The following is an 18040-nucleotide window of genomic DNA, read 5'->3' on the forward strand; positions in this document are numbered from 1 at the left end:
TTCCCAGCCTTCGCTTTGACCGCACCAAATATGCGAACTGAAGCGGCCCGCTTCAGCTTCAGCAGTGGATGATCGTCGTCACGATGGCCTGGACCAGCAACGTCAGCGCGTGAAACCCGAGGCCAGCTGCTGTCCAAGTGCACCGCCGCATCTTTGTCGCCATACAAACGCCAAGTCACCCGCGTCACCGACCATCACTCCTGCCTGTCGTTGAAGTAGCCGCCCGGCCCTTCGGCCAGTCTCAGTTGCGGATTTGCCGGCCAGCGCACACCCGAAGACCCCTCACGCCTCCCGCCCTCCCCTCCTTCATTGCCTACGATGTGGACGCTCCGCCGCTCGCTGCGCAACTCGATGCGTCTCTCGGCGCTGCCGCCGCGCCGCGCGCTGACCGCCGCCGCAATGTCGCAGGGCAAAGTACCCATCGAGAACCTGTACGTGACGTCCACCGAGGTGACCAAGAAGACGGCGCCCGTGCTGATCGGGCTGGCCCACGTGCTGGAGCACAAGTTCGAGCGTGTGGGCTACTTCCGCCCCATCCAGCCCAGCCCGGACTCGAGCATGGCCGACCACCACGTGCACGTGCTCAAGCAGCAGCTGGAGCTGCCGCAGAGCGTCGAGCAGCTCTACGGCGTCACCAGCCAGCGCGCCATGGAGGCCATGCTCAACGGCAGGGGCGACGACATCGTGGAGGAGATCCTGGAGCGGTACGAGGAGTGCCGCAAGGGCCACGACTTCATGCTCATCGAGGGCTCGCAGGTCTCCAAGCACGAGAGCGCCATGAGCTGGAAGATCAACGTGGACATCGCCAAGGCCATTGGCTCTCCCGTGCTCATGGTCACGGACTTCGGGGACTCGGCCGCCGAGAACGGAGAGCTGCTGGAGGAGATGGTCTCCCGCACGGTCATGGGCAAGGACCAGGCCGACGCCGCCGGGCTCAACTACCTCGGCACCATCGCGAACCGCGTGCGTGCCAAGGACGCAGATAAGCTGCGCGTGGACCTCAAGAAGAAGCTGCACGAAAAGGACATCCCGTTCCTGGGCTTCCTGCCCATGGACGACATCATCGCGTCCAAGCGCCTGAACGAGGTGACGCACCAGCTCGGTGCGACGCAGCTCTTCGGCAACACGATCGCAAACGACGCCGTGGTGACCTCTGCCGTCGTGGCTGCTAGTGCTCTGAAGGACCTGTTCGCGCACTTGAAGAAGTACAAGGATGGCGCCATGATCATTACGTCTGGCGACCGATCCGACCTCATGCTCGGACTGATGGTCTCTCGCTTGCCTGGTGTGCTGCCTAACATCTCAGCCATCGTCCTCACCAACGGCAACTACCCGCACAGCAACACGCAGGAGATTCTCAAGGGCGTGGAGGCGCTGGACAAGACAGGCCTGTCGCTTCCAATCTTCTCAACCCCCAACGACACCTTCTCCACTGCTGATGGCTTCGCAAAGGTCTCGACAGACATTCTGCCCACGAGCAAGCTCAAGATTGACCGATCCAAGCAACTGTTTGACGAGTTTGTCGAGAAGGAGATGCTTATTGGTGAGCTGGACCAGGGTGTGGTGGTGAACCGTTCGCCCAAGCAGTTCCAGCACTTCCTGTTCAGCAAGTCGCGTGCTGTGCAGCGTCACATTGTACTGACGGAGGGCGAGGACATCCGCGTGCTGCAGGCCGCCGATCAGATTTTGCGCCAGAACCTGTCCAAAATCACGATCCTGGGCAACCCGGACGAGATCTTGCTGAATGCCAAGACTGCCAACTTGGACTTGTCGCGCGCCAACATTGTGCGTCCATCGGACAGCGAATTGTTGGACAAGTACGTGGACTACTTCTACGAGAAGCGAAAGCACAAGGGCGTGACAAAGGAACTGGCTCGCGACTACTGCAAGGATGAGACCTACTTTGGCACGCTCATGGTGGAGCTCGGTGACGCTGACGGTATGGTTTCGGGCGCTTGCCACACCACCGCCAACACCATTCGTCCCGCCCTGCAGCTCATCAAGACGGCGCCCAACCGCCCCATCGTGTCCAGCGTCTTCTTCATGTGTCTCGAGGACGGCGTGCGCATCTACGGCGACTGCGCCGTGAACACGGACCCGAGCGCGGCGGACCTGGCGCAGATCGCGGTGACGAGCGCCGAGAGCGCGGAGGCGTTCGGTCTGATCCCGAAGGTGGCGCTGCTGTCGTACGCGACGGGCGACTCGAACTCGGGTCCGATCATCGACAAGGTGCGTGAGGCGACGAAGATCGCGCAGGAGCTGCGACCGGACTTGGACATCTACGGCCCGATCCAGTACGACGCTGCGGTGGACGCGTCGATCGCGAAGACGAAGCTGAAGGCGATCCCGAGCGGCGCGAAGGTGGGTGGCAAGGCGAACGTGCTGATCTTCCCGGACCTGAACACGGGTAACAACACGTACAAGGCGGTGCAGCAGAGCACGGGTTGCATCGCGATGGGTCCGATGCTGCAGGGCCTGCGCAAGCCGGTGAACGACCTGAGCCGCGGAGCGACGGTGAAGGACATCGTGACGACGGTGGCGATCACGGCGATCCAGGCGGACCAGGTGATCCTCAAGCGCGAGGCCGAGGCCAAGAAGTAAAGGGTGCAAGTGGATGGCACGGACGTCTCAATAGCGAATCGAGGCGTGCTCCCCTGACCAGTCCGCAGCAACTCAGGTGAGGTGAATGAAAGCGAGGGGATCCGGCGCCGGCGGTCGAATCTCGCATGTCAGTGATGGATAACTACGCGCATAGCGCCAACACGAATAACTTAACGCTTGTCCGAAAGAGAGAGAGCTCGCTGTGTGCTTGCCATTGGTTGCCTTCTTGCAGGTCGAGGCCTGCGTGTCGTTTGTCGCAGGACGCAGGACGGGTGACGTCGGCGCGCAGTGCCGCACTTTTCACCGGCTTTTGGTGCTTGGTGAACCGTCGACACCCGCCGCGTCTATGTCTCCTGTATAGCGAAACCAAGTCAAGCTATTCCGGTTCCGCCAGGATGGGCTCGTTTCGTGTGCACGCTCGATGGGCCCAGTCTCCGCCAAAGTGCGATCGGCGGCCGTTATTGGGCCGTGGCCATGCTGCGGCGTCGCCGATCCAGCCAATACGTGGTCTGTCTCGCGGTCTCGAGCTCCTCCCGGTCAGTTGCGGATTTGCTGCCAAGCCCCCAGAAGCCCCGCGAAGACCGATCAGCAGCATGTGGACGCTGCGCAAGACCATCCGCCGCACGACGCTGGCACTACCTCAGCAGCGCCGCGCGCTGACCGCCGCCGCCATCGCGCAGGGCAAAGTGCCCATCGACAAGCTGTTCGTGACGTCCACGGAGCTCAACAAGAAGACGGCGCCCGTGCTCATCGGCCTGGCCAACACGTTGGAGCAGAAGTTCGCCAAGGTGGGCTACTTCCGCCCCATCCAGCCCAGCGCCGAGTCCAGCATGGCCGACCACCACGTGGAGGTCATGCGCGAGCAGCTGGGGCTCACCAAGGACGTGGCCCAGCTGTACGGCGTGACCAGCGAGCGCGCCATCGAGAGCTGGCTCAACGGCCGCGAGGACGACCTGGTGGAGGAGATCCTGGACCGCTTCGAGCAGTGCCGCGAGGGCCACGACTTCATGATCATCGAGGGCTCGCAGATCTCCAAGCACGAGAGCGCCATGAGCTGGAAGATCAACGTGGACATCGCCAAGGCCATCGGGTCCCCCGTGCTGACCATCTCGGACTTCAGCGAGTCGGCCAAGACCAACGGTGAGCTGCTGGAAGAGATCCTCTCGCGCACGGCGCTCAACAAGGACCAGGTGGAGGGCGCCGGCCTCAACTTCATGGGCAACATCGCCAACCGCGTCAAGACCAAGGACCCCAAGGCCCTGCGCGAGGCGCTGCGCCCCAAGGTGGCCGAGAAGGACCTGCCCTTCCTGGGTTTCCTGCCCAACGACGACTTCATCGCGTCCAAGCGCCTGAACGAGGTGACGCACCAGCTCGGCGCCACGCAGCTGTTCGGCACCAAGGCCATCCCCAACAACGTGGTCGTGACGTCCGCTGTGGTGGCCACAAGCGCCCTGAAGGACCTCTTCTCGCACCTCAAGAACTACAAGGACGGCGCCCTCGTGATCACGTCGGCGGACCGCTCGGACATCATGCTGGGCCTCATGGCCTCACGTCTGCCCGGCATCCTGCCTAATGTCTCTGCTATCGTTCTCACCAACGGCAGCTACCCTCACAGCAACACGCAGGAGATTCTCAAGGGCGTGGAGGCGCTGGACAAGACCGGCCTCTCGATCCCCATTTTCTCGGTGCCCGAGGACACGTTCACGACGGCGGACAAGTTCTCCAAGGTGTCGACGGACATCCTCCCCACGAGCCAGCTCAAGATCGACCGCTCCAAGCAGCTCTTCGAAGAGTTTGTCGACAAGGAGAACCTCATCGGCGAGCTGGACGAGGGCATGGTGGTCAACCGTTCGCCGAAGCAGTTCCAGCACTTCCTGTTCAGCAAGTCGCGCGCCGTGCAGCGCCACATCGTGCTGACCGAAGGCGAGGACATCCGCGTGCTGCAGGCCGCGGACCAGGTGCTGCGCCAGAACCTGTCCAAGGTGACGATTCTGGGCAACCCGGACGACATCCAGCGCCACGCCAAGTCGCTGAACCTCGACCTGTCGCGCGCCAACATCGTGCGCACAGCCGAGAGCGACCTGCTCGAGAAGTACGTGGACTGCTACTACGAGAAGCGTAAGCACAAGGGCGTGACTCGCGAGACTGCCCGTGACGCTGTTCTGGAGGAGACGTGCTTCGGTACCATGATGGTTGAGATGGGTGATGCCGACGGAATGGTTTCGGGCGCTTGCCACACCACCGCCAACACCATTCGTCCCGCCCTGCAGCTCATCAAGACGGCGCCCAACCGCCCCATCGTGTCCAGCGTCTTTTTCATGTGTCTCGAGGACGGCGTGCGCATCTACGGCGACTGCGCCGTGAACACGGACCCGAGCGCGGCGGACCTGGCGCAGATCGCGGTGACGAGCGCCGAGAGCGCGGAGGCGTTCGGTCTGATCCCGAAGGTGGCGCTGCTGTCGTACGCGACGGGCGACTCGAACTCGGGTCCGATCATCGACAAGGTGCGTGAGGCGACGAAGATCGCGCAGGAGCTGCGACCGGACCTGGACATCTACGGCCCGATCCAGTACGACGCTGCGGTGGACGCGTCGATCGCGAAGACGAAGCTGAAGGCGATCCCGAGCGGCGCGAAGGTGGGCGGCAAGGCGAACGTGCTGATCTTCCCGGACCTGAACACGGGCAACAACACGTACAAGGCGGTGCAGCAGAGCACGGGTTGCATTGCGATGGGTCCGATGCTGCAGGGACTTCGTAAGCCGGTGAACGACCTGAGCCGCGGAGCGACGGTGAAGGACATCGTGACGACGGTGGCGATCACGGCGATCCAGGCAGACCAGGTGATCCTCCAGCGCGAGGCCGAGGCCGCTGCAGCGAAGCTGTAGATGCTGTCGACGGAGTAGACGATGTGCACATTGAGCCAATAGAAGCAATAGGCGGGGGCCAAATCGCCTGGGTAGCACGTGAGGGCTAGCAATGTGCATAATGGAATAACTTATCTGCTTTGATTCGAGTATTGAAACAATCAGTTTTGTGTAAGTTCGAAGATAGGGGAACATTCAGTGAGCTCAAACTCGCCACATTTCAAAGCAATCCAAAGCTGCGTTTCTTGTGTGGTTTCGCTTGAAACGAGTCGGGTGCCACAGCGCCGATCGCCCACCCATTAGTCGGATGTGGATGTCCTCTGGATTTTTTTTTATTCGCAAGCTCTCCCGTACTTCGTCAGATTTTCGTTTCGTCGGAGCACGTACATCGCGGGTAACTTCGAGAAAACGACGGGGAATAACATAATGAACAAGACTCAAATTAATACCATGCAAAGCGAATGTAACTCCGAATGTCAAACTCCACCTAACATTCAAATACTTTCACCACGAAGCAGTTGCAGAATCTTCTTCAGCAGCACCAGGCGCTCGTGTTGCGATTCCAGTTCCCTCTTTTCGCTTGACGGTAGACGACACTCGAGGCGGAACTCCGTCTGACGGCTATCCACGTACGCAACCGTGAAGTGCAGACCTTTGGTCTCCAAGTGCACTTTCAGCTTCGGGACCACCCACTGAAGGGCCAGTCCGTACGGAGCCGTTCGACTTAAGGTTACTTCTGGGGCGACGAAAGCACCTTTGCAAGAGGTCGATATGATGATGTGGTGCGCGAGGGTTTTCGCCATGTTGTTGGGAACCTTCACGTGCGTAGCTCCGCGCAGACGAATAGAAGTGTCATTGTCCACAAAGACGTCAAATCTGCTGCACACCTCACGTCTGTACTGAATGTTGTGCAGCTTCCATTTGCCGTCCACAAAATGATACTTAGCTTCGTAGCCTTGTCGGTGACGATCAGTAACGAAAACCAAGAGTCTTGTAAGGATCTCCACCACTCTTCATCTGTCCTTCAAGCTGACTAACCATAGAAGTCTTTGACAACACGGCCCGCACGCACACATTAGACCAGCGAGTTTCAAAATCTTGATAAAGCTCCAATTTCTGAAGCTCTTGCCATGATTGGCTCGATTCGGGGAGGAGTCCTGATAATGGCTTAAAACACAACTTTCCAAACGCGACTTTGATCGAGACGGGCTGTTTTGGGGAGGATTCGCGCGTACTATCCGCGTTGGGTTCACGGTACACCGCGACCCAAGATTTCGTGTTACTGCCAACAGAAGTACTTGCTACGCTGGTGATTTGATTGAGCCGATACAAGTGGTATTTCACGTTTCATCGCTTGATCTAACGCTTTTTCTTTCGAAAGTCCACATGCCCGAGGGGTTGAGAACGCGGAGTGCACACCGACTTGGTTGACTGCGGCGTTGACTCGGCTTGTCGATAGAAGCAAATCGAAAAGCAAAGTTCCAGGTAGACTCGGCGATATTGAAACTTGAGAAGAGTTTAACCAGGTCATCTTTCGCGCCCCTAATTCCAGCTTCATCCCCACTTAAAGTCACCTTTCGGCTGTCTCCATCTACAGCGCACTGAATCCCATGGATTTCTTGTAGTGATCTAATGTTGGCGCTTTCCCTTCCAATGACAGCACCTACACGCACATTGTCTGGGATGGTCAGCTCTTTCGTCTTCAAATCAGGCCGGTTGTCGATGTCACTTCTTGGGCAACTTCTTCGCTTGGAGGCGTGGCGTATTTTGCCTGCAGCCCACGCCAACCAACCGTTTGTAGCGCAATTTCGCACGCCTCCTCTCATATTGAAGGAAAGCAACAGCGGATTGGTTTCGACTATTGCCGACGCACAGGAAACACGATTTTTTTTTTTTCAAGTGCTCCAACTCGATTTTTATTGCACATCCTGGAGTGCACGTACTCGGCTATCATCGTATTGTTTTCCTACATAGTCAGAAAATACTCGAGCAGCATTGCCGATCAATTCCAACTATGCGTTCCTCATATCCAGCTTTTATCTCTGGCCACGCCATTCAAGACCGACCCTTCGCCAGAAATCAACATGGCCAGCATTTCGTCAGCAGCGGCCCCAACGCTTTCGTCGTCGTCTCCACCAGCTACGGCAGCTTCAGGAAGTGGAGCCAGTAGCAGTGCTGTCAAAAAACCTTTCAAGATACGCGCTGAGTTGCTGGTACCGACGCGTTTGGCGCCGAACGTCCAGTTGCTGCATCACACCCGGTCGCTGTCGATCCAGGTCGTAGCCCACCAAGTTTTCTTGCTGGTTCTTGCGTGCGCGAAGTGTTACGCTGCAGCAGGCAAGGAACCCCCACGAATTGGCGTCCTGGGAGGTGGCACTGTCGGCACTGCAGTGGTCATGACAATTATGGCTAATGGATACCGAGCCGACCGGATCGCGTTGTCAACACGCCAGTCAGATCGAGTTCCGCGTTGCGAGGCGCTGAAAGCCCCGTCAGCTCTGCAGATGTTCCAATTGGTGCCTCGGTACTACGACAACGCTCGACTCGCTCGAGAGAGCGACGTGTTGGTTTTGTGCATGCCGCCTTCGCAGCTTAAGAGCGTGACAATCCAGATCCGACATGCGTTGGCTGCCAATGTGAAAGCACCTCCTCTTGTGATCAGTGCATTGTGCGGAGTGACGCAGCTGAGTTTGAGCAAAGCCTGCGGCTCTCAAGCGGTGGTGCGGATCCAGCCGGACGTCGCCAAAATTGCGAGTCAGTGGCAGGAGCAACAGGACCAAGAAGACGTTACCAGCAGGCCACCGAGTCGAGTTCAGACGCCAGCGGGGCTATCACCGTTTCTTGCTGAACTCCAGCAAGATGCAATTGAGCGAGATCGGCAGCCACTTCCACTTCGACTGGCGACGGAAGCAATAGGCAAGAAAAATGTTTTTGCCTCTGTTGACAATACGAGGGGAATGAGCTGATCTTAACGATCATATTTTGTCTTTGCTTATCAGCCCCAAAGCGGGAAGACGTCCGGGACTTGGTACAGGCGTTTCTGGGGTTTTGCTGTCGCGCTTGGGACCAAGGCGTGAGCCTTGACGCGCTGACCCAGGTGCTTTTCGGAGATAGAAGCGAAGTTGTGATGGCTACGCTTGAGAATTTGGATTTAGAAGCAAACCTTGGCGATGAGGCGGAGATCCGAGGCAAAACTCCATTGGTGGTACCAAATTGGCCAGCTGAGTGGGAGCAGGATCTAGTCGAATTGCAGGCCCAACTTGCCGCACATGCGCTGGTGCAAAGTTGACGATAATCTCAGTGAGGGGAGCGTAGGTCGAAAATGTTGTTGCGAATCTGATGCATAATTCGAGTTTTGCGGTGTCGTTGATTCTTATAAAGATACATTGAAGTCCACACCTAAGATCAGACGGCGGGTTAGAAATGCATCTCTATTTCGCATGGAACACGTGCTCTTACCGTAGTGGGCTAATGGTAAGTGCAAGATGAAAATGGTCCACACGAACAAGTGGCCTTGTACAGTACGTGCTTGCGTCTCCAGCACAAACGCGAGCTGAAACAGCGGTGAGATGCCAAACTTCCGTCGCAGCACCAGGATAAGCCCGACAAATGCTACGAATTCGACAGCTGCAAAAGCTGCGATGTGCGCCACGATTTTGCCCAGCCACTCAGGGGTCAAAGCTACGGTTTGAGGGTAGTATGATTTCACTGGTAGCAGGAAAAGCAATGATAGGTATCCTGAGTAGAGCATTGGTAGCACACATCTTAAGTACATGGACATCAATAGGTGCTCGGAGTGGAAAAGAGTCTGAAGTGCTTCCCAGACGACTTCTTCGGCGACACTTTTCGACAAAATGGCACTTAGCGTGTTCGTCGAAATGAATGTATCGGGGTGCAACAAAGTAAGAAGTCTTCGCGAAACAGAACCCTTGCGTTTTGAAGGTGTTCGATTTGTGCGATTTCCAAAGTTGAACTTTAACATTTGCTTAGAATCCGGGGCTGGCATCCATTTCATCCGTATTCTCTCTCGTGTCCTTCGTCTTAGTGCACTGAAAAACTGTTTCCTTTCGCGGTGATCCATGCTGGGGTTTCTCGTTTTGTGATTGAAACGAATTGGCAAAAGTTTGCACGAAGAGTAGTAAACGTGCATGTTACGCTTGCTTATGGTGATTTCATTCATGAAAATCGTGCTTTCATTCGAGAGTGGCTCAGGTAAAGGTGCAAATATACGAACCCGACCAACTTGTGAAAGAGATATGTGCAGATTTTCAAACACATTGCGTATCAGAAAAGGCAAGTCTTCCAAATAATTAATCGCCAGCCGAGTACTCGTCCCCTTTCTAGTTTTGATAGCGTCGAGTCGACGAAGAATTGCGTAGAGAGCGACTGCTAGTTGGAATCCATCTGAAGCAATAATAAGAAGCATCGTGATCGTCAATTTTGCTGTCTGCATACAGACCGCGACGTAAAAAATATGAAATACATCCACCGAGAACACTACGATGACTCCGACGTATTCATGCTGACTTTCGGCCACGCTTGCGATAATTTGCTTGATTAAAAGCTTGAAAAGTGGCGTGATGAACACAAACGCGATTTGTTGAACGGCGGTAAGTCGTAAGAACACCGTGCTGATTATTGGAAATGTAATCGCTAGTAAACCTTGAGTTCCAACAATCATGAACTGAGCTTTGATCTGTTGGCGAAGCACCGATGGCTGGGTTAGCACGCGAGGTCCGACAATGATAACGGTAAAAAGCCCTTCGAGCAGAATCAGCGGGATAATTGCTAGAGCACCCCCAAAAGGGATCGGGAAGCGCCACATCGCTACAACTACAATAGCTAACGATACGAAAAGAATAGCAGTTGCAAGAGCAACAACGAGTGCACTACCATTCGAGATAGCCCCTTCAACGATTGCATCTTTTACTTGGGCGGAGAGACCCGCCGCAATAGCAAACGCGTCGACAGACAAGCGAATCCAAAAGGTATGATTTGCTCGCCATCCATCGGAAGGGGATCTCAGCGGAATGCAGTCTGTCAGAATTGCTACCAACATGGCAGGGATTGGAGTCATTACACAAACAGCAACTGCGCGAGTGATCGAGGTGCGCTGGTTGTAATCCCGAAACGAAAGGAACCTCTCGACTGAGTACTGGCTTCGCTGTCCGATTTGACTTCGGCGCCATAACTTGAGTATCCACTCGTAGGTTCGAACGAGCCCACTCTGTTTTTTCATCTGTAACTGCGATTGCTGACGAACCAGGAGTGGTCGAACCTTGACGCAACCGAATCCACCAGGCTTACCCTGTTTTGAGTGTGATTGCTGGTGAAGCGGAGCTGGCTCGACCTTGATCCGATGGAGTCCCATGCGTGCTGCCACTGCGTTGAATGGTGAATAGATCGAAAGGTGTCTACGAGTAGACAAGTGGCAGCATTCAAAAATACCCGACGCACACTTCAAGTTCGTCTGTATTTATTTTCGTATGCTACGTATTGCTGTCCAAGTTGGTAAAACTACACACCAAAAACATTGAACCATCCGCTCCACAAACTATACATGTACCCCCCCCCCCACACACACACAAACGGATCGCAACACGAGCAGCATACGTCGTCGAAGTCCAGAGAATTAATGCCTATCAAGATCACGCCTCCTCTGCTTCTGCTGCTGGTGCAGCACGTCAACGATTTTGTGCTGCCGTCGACCATCGACACCGCCGAGTACAACGACCTGCGGCGCGTGCTCAAAGCGCTCGAGGGGTTCCATCCATATAATGTCGGCGCCATGGACGGAGCTGCCACCCCCCTCGGGCGCCTTGACATTCTTCAGAGGCTGTACGTCGTGCGAGACGGGGGCTGCTCGTCCGCTGCGTTTCATCGATGTGGCGTCCAGCGGCCATGTGGAGGTGTTGGAGTGGTTTTGCACTACCGGTTCTACCCGCGGCTCCGGCGGAGGCTGCAAGAGCTCACGGAAGCCACGAAGAACGGCCATCTCGACGTTTGATAGTGTGCGAAAGTGGCGACCTCAACGAAACATGATGTTCACGGTAGCGGCAGCCACCGGGATGCAGCCTGGGATTACTTGTTAGTGTTTGTTTGGCAATGAAAATCAGCTCATTTGACGATGTCAGTCAGGTTCGAAGCTCTTTGGGGCTTAACTTTAATCTTTCTCATGTCGCGATTTTGTGTATTGAACGGTTGCTCTAAACTCTTGTAATGTAATTCCTCCGTCGCAGAACGACACTCGTCTACCTTTTAGATCATGCCAACATCATCCGACGTCGGCGAGCGGAACAGACTGAGCTGGAACTTGGACGAGTTCTGGCACGTGTTTGGCGTCGCCGGGGGCTTGAGGTGGCTGTCGCACGGCGTGACGATGTCGACCTCAGTCTGTGATCCGCGATGATCCGTCTTCCGGTTCACCGTCTTGCTCGCTCTACGGTTAGCAAACCGTTGGCGAAGCGATGACCAGGCCGAGAGTCCCCGGCTACGAATACCGGTAACGAAGCTCCTCACCTGCTCCCAGCGACTGCTGCCGAAATTAGAGAGCATCGACGTCTTGCTGGTGGACGGTGGGTCGTCGGGAAAGTCTGGCAGTGGGCTCCCAAGCGCACTGAGAGTCGTCGCGATGAGTGCGTTGCTGTTGGTGTCCGCGAGCTCGGCATCCGCGTCGTAGCTGGCGCTTATCGTGACGGTCGACAGTCGGCTGCGGTACGCGTATATGCGCAGCATGGTGAAGCCCACGGCGAGCACCACGAGGGCCGCGAGCACTCCGACGTAGACGGCGAGCGTGGAAGTTGGCAACTGCGTCTGGGCGTCCATCTTGCGCACTGGCCGCCGCTACGCCGCCACGCGTGGAAGCGCTGCTCCCATCCCCGGTCAGCGCTACGAAAGACCTCCATCCGGTCCGGAACGCCTTGGAATGGAAGGCGGCGATCCTCACCGTGGCACCATCTAGAGCCTGTGGCCCTTGTCATCCGGGCCCGACGATTGGCCCAGCAAGTTGAAGCTCGATGTAGCCATCTCTCCCCAAAACAACCTCTCACGCAGCATAATCCACCACTTACGACGGGTTTGCGATTCCGAGGGTCCGTTCACTACAACTCCCTGGTTTTACTGACCGATAGCTATCTCGTGCGCGTTTACTAAGCTCTCGTCATTCCATCGTTTTAATACTTTCGGTAGTCAATATCACTCACCCTATTCCCTCCCCATAGTGACCAAAGTGTTGCGTCATACAAAAAAACATGCGTCTCAGCCTCACGTCGAGCCGAGGTCGGTCTCATTCTTCAACCTGCCGTCAGGAGCGCACACCTCCAGTTCTCGTTCGCCCCGCCTACTCCACCCCACAATGGTCCAGAAGAGCCCGACCGCCACCACGAGCACCGGCGCGCCCATCCCGCCCAACGGGCTGACGGCGTCGGCCACCGCCGGCCCGCGCGGGCCCGTAGTGCTGCAGGACTTCGCCTTCATCGACCACATGGCGCACTTCGACCGCGAGCGCGTGCCCGAGCGCGTGGTGCACGCCAAGGGCGGCGGCGCCTTCGGCTACTTCGAGGTGACGCACGCGGACGTGGCCAAGTACACGAGCGCCAAGCTCTTCTCCTCGGTGGGCAAGCGCACGCCCGTGGCCATCCGCTTCTCGACCGTGGGCGGCGAGCTGGGCAGCGCCGACACGGCGCGCGACCCGCGCGGCTTCGCCATCAAGTTCTACACGGAAGAAGGCAACTGGGACCTCGTGGGCAACAACACGCCCATCTTCTTCATCCGCGACCCGATCCTGTTCCCGAGCTTCATCCACACGCAGAAGCGCCTGCCCAGCACGCACCTCAAGGACGACGACATGATGTGGGACTTCTTCTCGCTGCGCCCCGAGACGCTGCACCAGCAGAGCTTCCTCTTCTCGGACCGCGGCATCCCGGATGGCTTCCGCTTCATGAACGGTTACGGCAGCCACACGTTCGCCAACGTGAACGCCGCGGGCGAGACCACGTACGTCAAGTACCACTTCAAGACAGACCAGGGCATCCGCAACCTGCCCGTGGATAAGGCCGCCGAGCTCGCGAGCTCCGACCCGGACTACGCCATCCGCGACCTGTACGAGGCCATCGCCAACAAGCAGTACCCGTCCTGGACGCTGTACATCCAGGTCATGACCCCCGAGCAGGCCGCCAAGGAGAGCGTGAACCCATTCGACGTGACCAAGGTCTGGCCGCACGGCAAGTACCCGCTCGTCGAGGTGGGCCGCCTCGTGCTCAACCGCAACCCGAGCAACTACTTCGCCGAGATCGAGCAGATCGCCTTCTCGCCGTCGCACATGGTGCCGGGCATCGAGCCGTCGCCCGACAAGATGCTGCAGGGCCGCCTGTTCTCCTACCCGGACACGCAGCGCCACCGCCTGGGCGCCAACTACAACCAAATCCCGGTGAACCGCCCGCTCAAGGAGCCGCAGACGTACCAGCGCGACGGCTTCATGGTCGTCAACGGCAACATGCACGGCGCGCCCAACTACTTCCCCAACAGCAAGAACGGCCCGCCCGAGGACACGACGCTGCGCTACCATGCATACCGCGCTGACCACTCGCTGGTGGACAAGTACTCGACCCGCGACGACGACAACTTCTCGCAGGTGGGCGATTTCTACCGCAAGACGCTGGACGCTGCGGCGCGTGAGCGCCTCACGGACAACATCGCCGGCTCGCTGGTTAATGCGTCCCAGCCCGTGCAGGCGCGCGCCATCGCCAACTTCACCAAGTGCGACCCGCACTACGGCCGTCGCGTACAGGAGAAGGTGGCCGTGCTGGCCCAGCAGAAGCAGCGTGCCGCGCCCGCGGCGGCGCCGGCCCCGGCCAAGCTCAACCCGCCTCGCAAGCCGTTCGTGCCGGCGCCCCCCTCCGACGACGTGGCCCCGCGATTGTAAGCGGGCGTCGTGGTCGTGGTCCGTCGTCGGTTGTCGCGCTGCTGCGAACGATGTTGAAGTAAGTGTAGCCATTTCGGTGATTTGCGGGCTGTCGTTAAATGGCAGGGCAGGACAGCCGAGGTGACGAAATCTGTTCGGGCCCCAGGGACAAGCACACGGCGAGATTTGAGTGTGGAGGAAACGGTATGAATCAATGGCGTAAAAACAACAAATAAAACATACTCGGCGCGAAAAACTTGCCGTGCAGCCCAGCCCACAATGGCATGAAAGCCCAGCTTGGTGAGCCTGCGTCACGGTATCCGCTGCTTGCAGTTGCTGCAGTGGCATCTTGCGTTTTCACCCATGATGCACCCAAGTGCATGTTATCATTTGTTCATCCCCACTAACCGACTCGTAGCGAAATGTGGCGTGTTGCACGCATCAAATCTGTTGGCAATCAACGCCGGCAAAGCAATAGAGCCCGCAACCACCTGCGTTCGATGCGAGGGCGAAAAATTCTCGTGGGCGAAGGCAGCGAGCGACGTCCGGAGCTTCGTGCGCTTGTGCAGTCGTGTAGGTTTGTGCACTCGGCTCGACGTGTCCGGCGCCCAGCCAATTGCAGGCTGCAGTGCGGCTTTTCACGCTGTGATGCAGCAGAGAAACGGTTGTTTTGTCGGCATAAAACAGCCGGCAGGCTGTTCCCCCCGCGGTGCCCAATACTTCTATTACACAGTAATATCAAGTTTTCCTTCCAGACTTCTCATTCCTTTTCAAACTATTTATACCTCTATATAACGATATACCTGCATGCAACTATAATCGTCATGCGGTGTGGAGGGGGCCGATCCCACATCGAAAATCCCTGAGAAAACTCGCCCAAGCAGCGCCAAGCGCCGCATACTTGAACCAGCCGCGGCGCGCGCACTCGCTTCCTTCTCTCGCCCGCCCCCTCCATCGCCGCCATGCCGGAGCCCGCGCACCGCCGCACTGCCTCGGAGCTGGACATGAGCTCCATGCGCCGCATCAGCGACGCGCTGCTGCTGGCCCAGAACCGCGCGCGCCGCGCCACCGACCGCGCAAATCAGGCCGAACAGTGCGTCCCTTCGCCCGCCTTCCCCTCTTCGTCTGATAACTTGCCGTCGTTGCATTGCACTGCGAGCTGACCCATCTCAATCTCTGCGTGTGCTCAGCGTGCTGCGGCTCGTGCTGGCCCAGGTGGACGTGCCCAGGCTGCGCGTGGACTCGCTGGCCGACTACGAGATGCTGCGCGCCGCCGTGGCCGCCACCCACCCGCTGCTCGTGGGCAGCCCCCGGCGGCGGAGCGGCTCGCTCGGCGACGCCCCCGAGCTCAGCGGCTCGGAGGACGCTGCGTCCGTGAGCTCCTCCGTGTCCTCCTCTTCGTCCTCGTCCTGCCTGGAAGACGTGGCCAAGGACGTGGTGGCCAACCTGAACGCCGCCATGACGCGCCACAAGCGCTATGTGGCGCAGCTGACGATCCCCACGGTCCACTTTTCTCTCTGGAGCAGCAAGGACGGTGGGCTGTTCGGCCCCATGCAGCTCGTGGCTGGACTATTGACAGGCGTCGTGGTGGGCGTCGTAGCCGCCAAGCAGTGGCAACTGCAGCTCGTGCACACACAGGAGGAGGCGCCGTCGCTCTTCAGCAAGCTCGCGAGATGGTACAGCCGACGAGCACCCGCACCGGGCACGCCCTGGCATCTCATGTCGCTGCCGACCGACGAGTACAGCTACCTGATGCACCCGGCCACGGTCGAGGTCGCGTGAAATTCAAGACGATAGGCTCAAGACGGAGGAGCAGAGGATAGGTATGTATATCGAGCTGGGAGGCAGCGACTGCCTTCGTTTGGCGTGGTGTGGCGTGACTCGGCTCGACTGGAGCTGAACGGCTGGTCTCCGCCTGCAGGCAACGAACGCACAGTATGATTTGATTTAATCGGCAGGAATACATGTAGATTAGCGTTCGCCCGCGTCAAGAGAAGCAGCTTCGGAGGCAGGCAGCCAGACTATCCAGCGTCTTCGGAGGAGAGCTCCATCCCGCGCATATAGAAGTGCTGCCAGCCTGCGGTGGATATCCTCGCGTGTATCACTTCAAGTAGCGTCCCGCCACCAAGACCACACTCGTTTGTGTTTTGCTTATATTTTTCTGATCGTTGATGAGGTGTCTATCGCCAACTGCGCTCTACATCTCTCTCCTCCTCCTGGCGAAGGGCAAAAAGAGGCGCGTCGCTCGCAAGCAAGCACCTGGGAGGGCAGCGCGCCTTGGTGAGGGACCAATTGGCTGGCTTGACAAGCTTCCCGAACTCACTGACTCCGGGTCGTCTCGGCTGCTCGAAAGCGAGCGACGGAGGCTGCTGTGACGAGCGCCTTCCTGTCTCTCCACTCCGTCGCAGTCCCGGCCGGACCTCCACCTCCACCTCCGCTCCTAGAGGCCAGCCACAGCCACCTACTGCGCGCCGCGTTCTCCGCCTACCTAGATGGAGAACTCGTTGAAGTTGCTCTTGTCCTTCTTGCCCTTGCCCTTGCCCTTGGCCTTCTCCTCGCGCGCGATCCGCACGGCGGCGGGCTCGGCCGCTTTCTTCTTCTTGCCCTTGGTCTTCATGACGGCCTTGATGTCCACCACCTCCGTGGCGGGCGTCTCGGGCTCGGCGGCCTTGGTGGGCTTCTTGCCCTTCTTCTTCTTCTTCTTCTTGTCGGCCGCGCCGGCGTCCGCGGGCGCCTCCGCCTTCTTCTCCTCCTTCTTGGGCGCGTCCTTCTTGGGGGCGCCCTCCGCCTTGATGCCGAGGTCGGCCAGCGCGGCCTCGAACTCCTTCATCTCCAGCTCCTTCTTCTCCTTCTTGGACAGCGTGCGGGCCGGAGCGGCCGCCTTCTTGGGGGCTGCGGCCGCGGACTTGTCGTTCTGCTCCTCCTCCTCTTCTTCCTCCTCGCTCTCGCTGTCGCTGTCCTCCTCCTCCTCCTCTTCCTCCTCCTCGGCCGCCTGCTCCGCCGCGGGGGCCGCGGCCACGTGCATCTCGTCGTCGCTGTCGTCGCCCCAGGCCGACGTGGACGGGTTGTTCACGAAGGACGCGAACATCTTGCTCTGCGGCGGCTCGGCCGTCTTCTTCTTGCGCTTCTCCGGCTGCAGCGCCGAAAACACGTTGCTCTGCGTGCTCATGCTGGGCGTGGGGGGCGTCGTCTAGGGGCGAGGGAGATGCACGGCTGCGGATCCCGGATCTGTCTGTGCAATGGATGGAAACGAGAGGGGAGGAGGATATCAAGACGGCGTAGCGCGAATATCGCGGGAATGCCCGAACATTTGCACTACCCCGCCAATGAACGGCGCGCGAATGTGCTGTCAAGGACGGATTGGATGGATTTCACGAGCTGCTGCCACCGACTACAGTGTGCGCAACACATGACATGCTTTCTATAGCAGCACAATATTCTCTTATAATCCTTATTTCAGTATGTGACCGTCACATTCGCCGCGATATAGTACTGACATGGTTATCTGAAGTTGAATGTGGCAAATTGCGAGCGGCTGTTTCTGTCGCAGCAGCCAGATCGTTACTGATCATCGTCTGTATGGAGCCAGCAAAGCACAACGCAACCAGGTGACGTCGGCAGAGCAGGCCGCAGTCCATTTCCGCCCGCCCTCGCGTCCGCCGCGAGTGATTCA

At 58.2% G+C, this 18040-nt stretch overlaps 9 protein-coding genes across 9 annotated transcripts; 7 read left to right on the forward strand and 2 right to left on the reverse strand.

Annotated features, from left to right (window-relative positions):
- Nucleotides 1-318: 318 nt before the first annotated feature.
- On the forward strand, nucleotides 319-1180 carry IUM83_02542 (Phosphate acetyltransferase; the record flags this gene model as incomplete). The annotated part of the gene is made up of 2 exons (XM_067926468.1): nucleotides 319-1102; nucleotides 1173-1180. The coding sequence occupies 2 exons, from the start codon at nucleotides 319-321 to the stop codon at nucleotides 1178-1180; spliced, it is 792 nt and encodes a 263-aa protein (XP_067796672.1).
- Nucleotides 1181-1989: 809 nt separating this feature from the next.
- Nucleotides 1990-2601, forward strand: IUM83_02543 (phosphate acetyltransferase; the record flags this gene model as incomplete). The annotated part of the gene is made up of 1 exon (XM_067926469.1): nucleotides 1990-2601. The coding sequence occupies one exon, from the start codon at nucleotides 1990-1992 to the stop codon at nucleotides 2599-2601; it is 612 nt and encodes a 203-aa protein (XP_067796687.1).
- A 593-nt stretch (nucleotides 2602-3194) lies between these two features.
- Nucleotides 3195-5537, forward strand: IUM83_02544 (Phosphate acetyltransferase; the record flags this gene model as incomplete). The annotated part of the gene is made up of 2 exons (XM_067926470.1): nucleotides 3195-5303; nucleotides 5529-5537. 2 exons carry the CDS (start codon nucleotides 3195-3197, stop codon nucleotides 5535-5537), a joined length of 2118 nt encoding a protein of 705 aa, XP_067796464.1.
- A 2432-nt stretch (nucleotides 5538-7969) lies between these two features.
- Nucleotides 7970-8754, forward strand: IUM83_02545 (Pyrroline-5-carboxylate reductase; the record flags this gene model as incomplete). The annotated part of the gene is made up of 2 exons (XM_067926471.1): nucleotides 7970-8381; nucleotides 8465-8754. The coding sequence occupies 2 exons, from the start codon at nucleotides 7970-7972 to the stop codon at nucleotides 8752-8754; spliced, it is 702 nt and encodes a 233-aa protein (XP_067796463.1).
- A 2346-nt stretch (nucleotides 8755-11100) lies between these two features.
- Nucleotides 11101-11472, forward strand: IUM83_02546 (uncharacterized protein; the record flags this gene model as incomplete). The annotated part of the gene is made up of 1 exon (XM_067926472.1): nucleotides 11101-11472. One exon carries the CDS (start codon nucleotides 11101-11103, stop codon nucleotides 11470-11472), a length of 372 nt encoding a protein of 123 aa, XP_067796465.1.
- A 251-nt stretch (nucleotides 11473-11723) lies between these two features.
- On the reverse strand, nucleotides 11724-12290 carry IUM83_02547 (uncharacterized protein; the record flags this gene model as incomplete). Its single annotated transcript, XM_067926473.1, has 1 exon — nucleotides 11724-12290. One exon carries the CDS (start codon nucleotides 12288-12290, stop codon nucleotides 11724-11726), a length of 567 nt encoding a protein of 188 aa, XP_067796378.1.
- Nucleotides 12291-12819: 529 nt separating this feature from the next.
- IUM83_02548 (Catalase) lies at nucleotides 12820-14388 on the forward strand (the record flags this gene model as incomplete). Its single annotated transcript, XM_067926474.1, has 1 exon — nucleotides 12820-14388. The coding sequence occupies one exon, from the start codon at nucleotides 12820-12822 to the stop codon at nucleotides 14386-14388; it is 1569 nt and encodes a 522-aa protein (XP_067796466.1).
- A 941-nt stretch (nucleotides 14389-15329) lies between these two features.
- On the forward strand, nucleotides 15330-16149 carry IUM83_02549 (peroxisomal catalase; the record flags this gene model as incomplete). The annotated part of the gene is made up of 2 exons (XM_067926475.1): nucleotides 15330-15460; nucleotides 15558-16149. 2 exons carry the CDS (start codon nucleotides 15330-15332, stop codon nucleotides 16147-16149), a joined length of 723 nt encoding a protein of 240 aa, XP_067796690.1.
- A 706-nt stretch (nucleotides 16150-16855) lies between these two features.
- On the reverse strand, nucleotides 16856-17536 carry IUM83_02550 (uncharacterized protein; the record flags this gene model as incomplete). The annotated part of the gene is made up of 1 exon (XM_067926476.1): nucleotides 16856-17536. One exon carries the CDS (start codon nucleotides 17534-17536, stop codon nucleotides 16856-16858), a length of 681 nt encoding a protein of 226 aa, XP_067796722.1.
- Nucleotides 17537-18040: the final 504 nt, after the last annotated feature.

This window comes from Phytophthora cinnamomi, assembly GCF_018691715.1.
Source record: "Phytophthora cinnamomi strain GKB4 chromosome Unknown Contig16, whole genome shotgun sequence".
Classification (NCBI taxonomy): Eukaryota; Oomycota; class Peronosporomycetes; order Peronosporales; family Peronosporaceae; genus Phytophthora; species Phytophthora cinnamomi.